Below are 11,298 nucleotides of genomic sequence, written 5' to 3'. Positions count from 1 at the left end.
AATATGCAAACACTCTCTCTATATAAGAACAAAATAAGACTTCAATCAATTAAATAGTAGCTCCAAGTAGAAGTCATGAATATCCCATGGCACAACCGTCTATGATTATTCTCACATTGAAAAGTAAATAATGTTTTTTTGTTGTAGCCTTACTTAAAAGATTGCTCAACAAATTAGTAGTTATTAACTTCCAACAATAATAACATATCTCGTATATTTTCACAGGGTGGAGTTTGAGGAGGATAATGTATACGCAGACCTTATTCTTACTTTGAGGAAATATAAATATTATTTCTAATACACCCTTGACTTAGTTATTATCTTAAAAAAAAAATAGAATATTCAGTCGAAGTAATTTCGAATGTGGATAAGATTAACTTCATTTACATGTTTGGTCAGATTTACTGTTTACTTTAGCAATTATGTATACTTACTATTTTTCTACACTTTTGCAAGGCAAAATATATGTAAGCACAAGCCACATACTAGGATCATGTTAAATTAACGGCGGCGAACAAATATTTTCTTCGATCCATATTATCCGTCTTTTAAATTTTGCATACTCCTTTAAATTTAGAAAAAAAGAAATTATGCTTATCGCAATTGCAAACATGGATAAATTTGTGTTTTTATAAAAAAAAGTTGAGTTATGTTACAGAATATCGGTAGTTAACTAGTGCGCACACACAAAGTAAATACAAAAAAAGAAATAACATACTTCATCAGGTTCATAATAAATGACTTTTTAGCCTTTTTATTTTGATTCAAATTAAGTGTTCTTTTTAAATAATCAAGAATGAATTAACTTTAATTTTTTTAATCTGTCCTTATTTACATATCCCAAAGCATCAAGTTAACAATATGCAAATTTTAATTAATGATAATATTTTTTTTCTTTATGAGTTATTATTTTTTAAGGGGTATATTAAATATTAGAAAATTACTTATTATGAACTGAAAAAAATATAATTTTAACGAGGTTCCACCAAACCTATGCCATTTAGAAAGAAGCAAAAAAAGTTTTCTACTATACAATTTCTTTTAAATACCACAAAGTTGGGTGGAAAACTTTTTGGCACATAGGTGCCAGTTCACTTCCCAAAATAATTAATTAAAAGGATAAAGATAAAATTGATGACTAATTGCTGACGTATACAGGCCACGCTGGGAATTCCACCTCATCAACTTGAATTAATTAGTACACTAACTTTTACATACGGATAATGTAAATATTTTTTACATTATCAAATTAAAACAAAGACTACTTACAGAAAATATCGTTTAATATAAAGTTTAGATTAATTATTGAAAAATTAAGTCAACAATTAATCTATATGATATGTTTCATTATGCTGATCATATAAAAAATATTTTACACTGCAAAATCGCAAGTTGATTTCTTGTTTTTTTTTAAATATTCAAATTTAAGTTTTAAACATATCTTATTAAAAAATTTGTTTTAGACTTTAAAAAAATCGATAAAAAACGATATGAAGCTTCAAATAAGAGTAGTTCTCTTGCAATTTTTTAGAGTACCATTAAGGATAGTAATGAGAAGAAGGTAGAGAATTTAAACTTTAGATCCTTAATTAGAATAATATAGAAATATATTAATATCAGCAAAACTATTTTGTTAAGTGAGTAAAGTTTATCCTCTTTCATAAGTAATTTTCCTATATAATTTCATGCTTCCTGATACGTTTTCTGAAAATTGATACAATTAATATAGTAAGTCAATATGTTTTGCAAAGTTCATCATTACTCTTTTGGTAATAATGAGAAGAAGGTTACAAAATTTAAATTTTAGATCTTTAATTAGAATAATATTGAAAATATATTAGTATTAGAAAAATTATTTTTGTTAAGTGAATAAAGTTTATCCTCTTTTATAATATTTCTCCTATAATAATTTCAAAAGTTTATCATTTTTCTCCTATTCGGTGTTCTGTGCCCGTATTGCGACCCGATTAAATTCGTATTTATGCCGTAAAATTTGACATTAAGGGTAAAACGCTATCTAACAAAGACGATTTTATAACTAGACAAGCTCGAACCCAATATCTCTGATTAATGATTAAGAATATTATTACTCTTTTGGTAATTGATTCACCATTTTAAGTAACTTTAAAGCTTTATAATGTGACATAAGATTTATGACAGCTAATAAAAAATTCAAAAATAAAATTGACAGCTAAGTATATAGTCTGAATATCTCAATCTTGGACATAATAGTCTCTTTCATTTTCTATATATACTCCTCCATTTGCCTTTTCATATCCTCTATATTCCTATTCTTTCTCTTCATTTCTCAAGTTTGGCTCCTCTTGTTTTTTGTTAATAGATTATCAAAAAAGCAGTAGAAAAGATGGCTGGTGGTGGTGGCTTTAGCCGTGATCCAAATAATGGGAAAGAATATCCTGGAAATTTAACTCTTTATGTTACTATTACTTGTATTGTTGCTGCTATGGGTGGTCTGATTTTTGGTTATGATATCGGAATTTCTGGTACGTTTGTGTTTGTATTTGTTTGTATATATGTATATGTGTACGTAGAGGCGAATTCAAAATCTAAAGTCAATGGATATATATATATATATATATATATATATATATATATATATATATATATATATATATTTTAATTGTTTGAGTACGTACATATATAGTTTGGAAAGAAAATAATGACTTCCCGGCAGAGACAGATCAAAAACATAAACTTGATGAATTCAGCCTTTAAGTTCTTACCATTGAATGCACTACACTTTTTCAAAATTTTGTTTATTTTTGTGAAATTTTAGTGATTTTCCCGCGCGTGTATCTATATTCCGTCTCAAAAAATCTGAGTTTAGTTGAATCCGTTAATTATATGCTATATCTTCCGCCATAGGTGGACCTATGTATAACATTGACGGGTCATCGGACCTCGTAAATTTCGACAGAAATTTTGTATATAAATATATATACCTTGAAAATGATTAATTTAAATAACTTGACACCCTAAATACTAAAAGTCTTTAGAGAGTACTGGTTGAGCAAAATATTGATGCTTCCGTTATGTTAAAATCTTGGGTCTTCCACTGAGTTTAGTTGAACTCACTGATTCGAGCCGTTGAATCAGCCAGACCACTGTGCTTGCATCAGGGTAGACTGAATACATAACACCTCTTGCGGTGCGACCCTTCCCAAGACCCTGCGTAGTTAATGCAGGGTATTTTATAAATTGGGCTGCCACCCCCCCCCCCTCCCCGGCCTTTTTTGTTAAATCTTGTGTTACATTGGAAAAAAAAGATGAACTTGTTACCTTTTTTTTTTTTTTTTTTTTAATTATGTTTTTGTTTTGGAACCAGGGGGTGTGACATCAATGAACTCATTCTTGCATAGGTTCTTCCCATCTGTATACACAAAGCAAAGGGAAGACATATCAACTAATCAATACTGCAAATTTGACAGCCAAATATTGACAATGTTCACATCATCATTGTATTTGGCTGCACTTGTTTCATCTCTAGTGGCATCTTTTGTCACCAGAAAATTAGGAAGAAGACTCTCTATGCTGTTTGGTGGTGTCTTATTTTGTGCAGGGGCTTTGATCAATGGCTTTGCTCGTGGTGTCTCAATGCTCATTGTTGGCCGTATTTTGCTTGGTTTTGGTATTGGTTTCGCCAATCAGGTAACATTTTCTTTTCCCTTCTTTATTTTATTGTTAGAAGCGGAGCTTTGACGTAACTGATGAAGTTGTTGCCATGTGACCACGAGGTTACGGGTTCGAGCCGTAAAAATAACTTGTTGCAGAAATGTATGGTAAAGTTACGTACCATAAAACTTTGTGGTCCGGCTCTTCCCAAGCCCCGTAGATAGCAAGAGATTAGTGTACGGGTTGCCTTTTACTTTTAATGTTACTTTTTTTCGGTCAACACTTTATTATAGTTCAGGTCTGAATTTCAGTAAGTAGACTGACTTAATGAGCAGTAGAAGTATGTTGATAAAGGCAAATTTCGTCATAAAAGAATACTCTGCATATCTTTCTTCTTTTGTATTTTAGTTTTATATTTTTCTTAATCTATTTTGTGTTGTCAATTCTTGACTCAGAAGATTTCACTTGAACAGAAAAGATGGTGTTTAAAAATTCAATATGAGGACCCCCACAACTTTTACAATTTGCACATTTGCCCTTCTTGAAAAGGAAAACAACTTTTCTTAAAGAAAACACAATGGTTTATGTTCCACCACTAGATTTTGGGAATTCATTTATTACTCCTTTGGTTTTTATAATTTTTGTATGTGAAATCTGATATATTATACTTCAGCAAGTTGTAACACTCACTGTTTTGTTTAAAATGTAGTAACCTTAATTGGATAGAGAGCACCAAATCATAGAATTTAGTATATAATCAAGAATAATGTACCCTTTTTGTTTCATTAATCTTGACATAGAATATGTGATCCTCTTGAAACAAACATCGTGAGCCGAGGGTCTATCGGAAACATCACCTCTACCTTTTAGGTGAGGGTAAGGTATGAGTATACACTACACTCCCTAGACCCTGGGATTACACTGCGTTTTTTGTTGTTGTTGTTGTTGTTGTTATTGTTGTTCTTGAAACAAACACAAATTTCCCATTTTGCTCATTTTGTTTGGTGTTTTCCCTTTGAATTTTACTTAGAATTGGTTCTTTTTTTCTTCCATTTGTTTGATTAACATGTTTTTGGTAATTTTGGCTGCAGTCTGTTCCCTTATACCTATCTGAAATGGCTCCATACAAGTATAGAGGAGCTCTCAACATTGGCTTTCAATTGTCAATCACAATTGGTATTCTTGTAGCCAATATATTGAACTATTTCTTTGCTAAGATCTCTTGGGGTTGGCGTTTGAGCTTAGGTGGTGCTATGGTTCCTGCATTGATCATCAGCGTCGGTTCACTTCTCCTCCCCGAGACTCCAAATTCCATGATCGAACGTGGAAACAACGAGGAAGCCAAGACGAAGCTCAGGAGAATAAGGGGAGTCGATGATGTGGACGAAGAGTTTAATGATTTGGTCGCGGCTAGTGAAGCGTCTAGGAAAGTTGAACATCCTTGGAGAAATTTATTGCAAAAGAAGTATAGGCCTCATTTAACTATGGCTATTGTTATCCCATTTTTCCAGCAACTTACTGGAATTAATGTGATCATGTTTTATGCCCCTGTCTTGTTCAAGACTATTGGTTTTGGTGCTGATGCTTCTTTGATGTCTGCTGTTATTACTGGTCTGGTCAATGTTGTTGCAACCATTGTTTCTATTTATTATGTTGATAAGTTGGGAAGAAGATTCTTGTTCCTTGAAGGTGGCTTTCAAATGCTCATTTGTCAAGTAAGTTAATTCCTCATTTTATTGTATATTTTCATAAAAATGGGCAATCTAGTGTGCTGAACTCTCGTTATGCACGGAGTTTAGGAAAGAGTTGGACCATATTTGGTTTATTATATATAGCCTTACCTTCTTTACCTGGGTAGGGTAAGGTTTGCGTACACACTATTCTCCTCAAACCCTACTTGTGGGATTATATAGAGTTTATTGTTATATATAATCGTATCTTGCATTTCTGTAATAGGCTGTTTCTAATGGTGAAGCGACCTTATGCTAAAGGGTATCAATTGACACCCCTTCCCCTGAAAATTACACTATTTAGCCTAATCTTGCATTTCTGCAATAGTTTGTTTCCAATGGTGGAGCGGCCTTATGCTAAAGGGTATAAATTGACAGTCTTTCACCTGAAAATTACAGTATCTAGATTAAAATATTATTTTTATGTATATATACTATATGTTGACTCCCTTATTTTTTTGTGCATTTTTTTAATATTTTGGCACCCCTTATTAAAATTCCTAGCTCCACCACTGGTTGTTTCCATGGCTTGACCATTCGATCACATGGGATCAACTTTTACTATCGCTCCAAAACTCCCTTTCGTATATTTTTACTAACATGAACTTTGTTTTGTGTGTAGATTGCAGTAGCAATTTGCATAGGTTTGAAGTTTGGAACAGATGGGAATGCAGGAAATTTACCAAAGTGGTATGCTATAGTTGTGGTAATATTCATCTGTGCTTATGTAGCAGGATTTGCTTGGTCATGGGGACCTCTTGGATGGTTAGTTCCAAGTGAAATTTTCCCACTCGAAATTCGTTCTGCAGCTCAAAGTATTAATGTTTCAGTCAATATGATCTTCACATTTATCGTCGCGCAAGTGTTCTTGACATTGTTGTGTCATTTGAAGTTCGGGTTGTTCATCTTCTTTGCATTCTTCGTGTTCGTGATGACCATTTTTATCTATTTTTTCTTGCCCGAGACGAAGAATGTACCTATTGAAGAGATGGTTATTGTGTGGAAAGAACATTGGTTTTGGTCTAGGTTTATGACTGAAGTTGATTATCCTGGATTTGGCAAAGGAAGTTCAAATGGAGCTGTTGTTGAAATGGGAAAGAGTGACAATGGGCACAAATTAGTTTGAGATAAAGATTTATATTAGAGTATTAATTTTGAAAAAGATGAAAAGGGAGTTTATGTAATGTTTTAATTGGGATGATGTTGTTAGATTGAAGTGTTTTTCTTCTCTGTTTTGCATTGGAAAATACATATTTATTGGGTTCAATTTCAACCTCAAGGATTATTATAGAATTCCTTAATTAGTGCAGTTGTCTGTTCCTTGATTTAATTTGAATGAACTCGTTTGTGAAATTATAAGGAAAAATAATATTATTGTTTAGATGTTTTCAAAATAATAGTCGAAAAATTAGAGCAACTGATAGCAGATGGTAGAATCCATGTGCTCGCTAATTTTCCAAAGAAGATTTGATTTGGACATTAGGATATGGATATATTTTGAGATTCATTTATTATTCAAATTTTCAAGAAAAGCATAATAGTAGTAACTCTTTTACATTATTATGAAGCTATTTGACACAATTGTCAAATTATTTTGAAAAATAGTACTATATATAATAGGTCGATACTGTATAAATATATTTTAAAGTGATTATTAATTTTGTGACACGAAGTAAAGCTTCAAAACTTAGCCCTCCACCTAACTTACTTTAAGCCAACATTACTTACATAAAATTACTGAAGACCAACAAGGTTTGTGGTGGAGTAGCAAGTACTATTTCATTCTAACAAGAGGTTTCGGGTTCGATTCCAAACGTACGAAGTTGACTTTGTTAGTGAGTGTTTTACCCTCAATGTGAGACTTCACAATGCAAATGTGGATTTAGTTGGGTCACAATGCGGATACTGAACATCAAATACCATGATTAAAGCGATAAATATATAACTTTAACATATTATAATATAAATTAAAGTTAAAATATATATCACTTAAATCATGATTTAAGTGATAAAATATATAAAACAATTAAGTCTTGCAAGCTTCTATTTTATTTGATGTAAACATTGAGTTCAGATAGTTATGCAAGTACAAAGTGTCTTTTCTAATCTGATTTGATTCTTAATGGGAAGTACGAATTTGGTTCTAGTCTACCAAATAAAGCAGAGTAGTAAACTCACGAAACTGTGATAACTTTGTTATTACTCGTCCAAAATTAGTGATTAATTTGCTTTTTAATTTTGGTCCAAAATAAGTGTCCATTTATATAATAAAAAAATTTAATTTATTTTTTCAAAATTACTCTTATGTACGTATTCCTAAAAAATCATTTACTCCTCACATTTGAGAAGAGAAATAAGTACTACTATAACTATAATGCAACATTTAATAAAAAGTAGTTTAATCACACTAATTATTTTTGCGTGAATAATGTTAATTTTAATTAATTAATATGACATCTAGTGGACAATAATAAAAGAAGAAAAGCACAAAGAAAAGGAAAAAGACGCAGGCAAAAGCCTGATAAAGTTCTTTAGTGTGGATAAAGTAATTTTTATTTCTCCGTACTAAGTTAGAAGTGAATATCCACAACTTCGCATTAGGAATCAAAATTCACATGGGATTAAATTTTATATACTGACGGCGATTCTTAATTCCTTCATTATCAATTGAGCTTAAAAGTTTTACGCATTGGCGGACAAAACATTTTAAAAACCATATTAGTTCTTATTTATCCTTGAAATGAGTAACAATTGAATTTATATGCGATTAAAGGGTATGCAATTTAATTTAACATGAATGAACTATGAGCAATAAATAATTGAATTAAAAGAAATCATAGCGATCAAACCAAATGTAATGGATGAACAACCAATTTCGCCTAGGGCTGTATTCTGGGCCGGGCCCTCGTAGGCCAAACGGGCCATGCTTCGTGGGCCTGGGCTCTGGCAGTCCCGGGCCTGGCAGTCCCGGGCTTCGTGGGCTCAACGGGTGGAACCGGCCCGTGACGGGCCTAAGCCCATATGGTCCTGGGCTAAACGGGCCGGGCTCGTGGGCTTCGTGGGCCTAGCGATTTTTTTTAAGGCAATTTCTTGTAGTATCATGGCTATATTAAAAATATATATGTAGTATATATGTAGATCTAATTATTAAAGTACTTGACAAAAAAGAAAAATAACAAAATAATAGTAAAATACTAAATTGTCATGCATAATATATTGTCTTGTAGTATATATATTGTATCTTATGTATATATATTATAACTTATTACTTATATATTTTCTTGCAGTATATATTGTATGTTATGTATATATATTCTCTTATATATTTTCTTGTAGTATATATATTGTATCTTATGTATATATATTATAACTTATTACTTATATATTTTCTTGTAGTATATATTGTATGTTATGTATATATATTCTCTTATATATTTTTTTGTAGTATATATTGTATCTTATGTATATATATTCTCTTATATATTTTCTTGTAGTACACTTTTAAAGGTTGGCGGTAGTCCGCACGACCAATAAGGATTCGAAATATACGGAAATTCTATTATAGTTTAATGACTGTATGGAAGGATCTATATCCTTTTACCCAAGCAAGGGGCCTGTCTAAGCCCGATACATACTCTTACTGAGCCCATGTGTCTAGCAGTTCTAACTGTGAAAGAGGTAGCCCTTTTGACAACTTCAGCGGGCTTTAATGTCACAGCTGGCTAGACGTAGCCACTAAGGCAAAGCCAATAAGAGTAGTACCAGAACCGACTGTACCACCATCTTGGAACCAAATCAAGAAACTATATTAAAATTTCTTTATATTTTGAAAGAGTCTGGATTCTTCATGGTTAATATGCAAGAGAAATTAGTTCTTCAACATAGATATGAATCCGTTTAGCCGGACATAGTCACGGCTGGGGAGAGAAACTAAGTATTTAAAATACTAAAAAAGAAAAGAGAATAAGTACCTTGAAGGCCGAGAAGCAAGGCCCTGAAGATGAACTGAACTTCAAAACTTTTATTAACTTCAACTGATTTACAAACTATAAACTAAATCTTTACAGTAGACTTCATGGTAACTATAAGATTTTCCCTAGTAAATCTTTACACATTTCATACCATTTTATCCTCCTCAGGCTCCCTTTATTCTACCTAATAATACTGGTATTACTTTCACTGCCTTTCAAAAATTTATTAATGATAACGTTGCAGCTATTAGTATTGCAGAAATTAATAAATTGATTTCTCAAAACAATTATTTGGGTTTGTATGTAAAAATTTTAGGAGAACATATTGGTTCTATTGATAAAAAACTTGATGATTTGACTACTTTAATAAAGGAAATGAGTACTAAGAAAGGACCAACTGATATTGCCTCCACTTCAGGAAGTAAAACAGTTGATCAATCTATTCCTACTCATATTCAAAGACCTCCGGTGTTCCAAGTATAATTGGAGGATATAGCTGGTTTTTTACCAGAAAGAAGAAATGTGGGATGTAAACTTTATTCTGACAAATATGAGTATTAGGCAATTTGTACTCTATATCTAAAGCATGGCCAGAAGCGGATTTCACCAAATGAGTGGTCTTTTGAAAATATTTAGTAGGAATCAATCCTTCCTAAATGCAGCTTACATCTGCACCACTATCAATCATAGCTATATCAGTTATAGAAAAATTATTATCTATCAAAATAGTACATTTAATATACCATTTGTGTGCAGTAATAATTTGCATCATACCTAAAAATAAATCAGATTTTTCATCAAAAATTTCTTTTCCTTTATCATTAGAAAAATCAGAAATTCCTTTAGTCGAAGATTCAGGGAGAGAATTATTTTTCTCAATTTGAGTAATACGGTGATCGCAAATCATTTGATTTTGCTTAAGAGACTTAATATCCCTTTTCAAATTCTCAATTTCTTCTTTTAAATCATCAAAAGAAGTATCTCGACTAGGTGTATTGGACTTTTGAAGTCTTCTATTAATTTCAGATAAAGAATATGGTGCAAAATTTTCAAATTCGTTCTTGTATTTTTCAACAGATTTTGAACTTCTAGAACTGGAAATTGCAGCTAAATTAATAATTTTTTCACGAAGTTTTTCATCAGTAACTTCTTTTAAAAGTTCTATTACATTATCAGATGTAATAGTTTTTATATTAAGATTATCAAATTGTGATTGCAATTTATAAAATTCGTCACTATCACAAATACAAATATCACCTTTGCAAGCAGTGCAAGAAGTATCAATATTTTTATTATTATCAGAAAAATCAATTAACTCAACTTCAGTTTCAGATTCAGTCTGGAACAAAATACATAATTTGATTATGCAAGGCACAAGCTTCATAAAATTCTTGAGATATATTATTCAAATCATCTTTACTATAAGTATCAAAAAACCATGTTTTAAACTGGTTCCATTTTTCACTAAAAAATTCTTTTTGAATATAAATACGGACCCGAGAACCGGGGCTAAAATCAATTTGGTGTGGAATCATTAAATATTATTGGGGTCGAAATCCATCTCGGATACAGAAGGAATATCCTTATCAGAAATATTGTCATTATCTTGAACAATATTTGTTTGAGGGTTAATCTTAACCCTTTCAACCCTTTTAACCTTTTGATCAGGCTTATCACTAGCAATAGTGTGTAGAGAAGCTGCACGATTGCGAGCTGGACCGTAGACTGGTTCAATAGGGGAAATATGTTGAATAGCAGGTAGAAGTCTATTACTTATATATACATATAAGTATATATGTACTAAATCTTTACTGGTTCGAACTTTACTTAATGGGCTTAGATGTAAGACCCTTAGTGAATTTAGATGGTATAAAGACACTTTTATGAGTAGAGTTATGGAACTACCCGACAATAAATTTGAGCATTGGAAAGCCAAGTTTATAGATGGTCTCCCTTCCTTATTT

At 31.6% G+C, this 11,298-nt stretch overlaps 1 protein-coding gene across 1 annotated transcript; it reads left to right on the top strand.

The window, feature by feature from the left end:
• Nucleotides 1-2,274: 2,274 nt before the first annotated feature.
• LOC104213509 (sugar transport protein 12-like) lies at nucleotides 2,275-6,642 on the top strand. The gene is made up of 4 exons (XM_009763030.2): nucleotides 2,275-2,504; nucleotides 3,347-3,669; nucleotides 4,725-5,348; nucleotides 5,986-6,642. Exons 1-4 carry the CDS (start codon nucleotides 2,366-2,368, stop codon nucleotides 6,487-6,489), a joined length of 1,590 nt encoding a protein of 529 aa, XP_009761332.1. The 5' UTR covers nucleotides 2,275-2,365; the 3' UTR covers nucleotides 6,490-6,642.
• Nucleotides 6,643-11,298: the final 4,656 nt, after the last annotated feature.

Source organism: Nicotiana sylvestris, chromosome 9, assembly GCF_000393655.2.
Source record: "Nicotiana sylvestris chromosome 9, ASM39365v2, whole genome shotgun sequence".
NCBI lineage: Eukaryota > Viridiplantae > Streptophyta > Magnoliopsida > Solanales > Solanaceae > Nicotiana > Nicotiana sylvestris.
The sequence above is the reverse complement of the archived record's forward strand: the minus strand, read 5'-3'. Positions and strand labels throughout refer to the sequence as shown.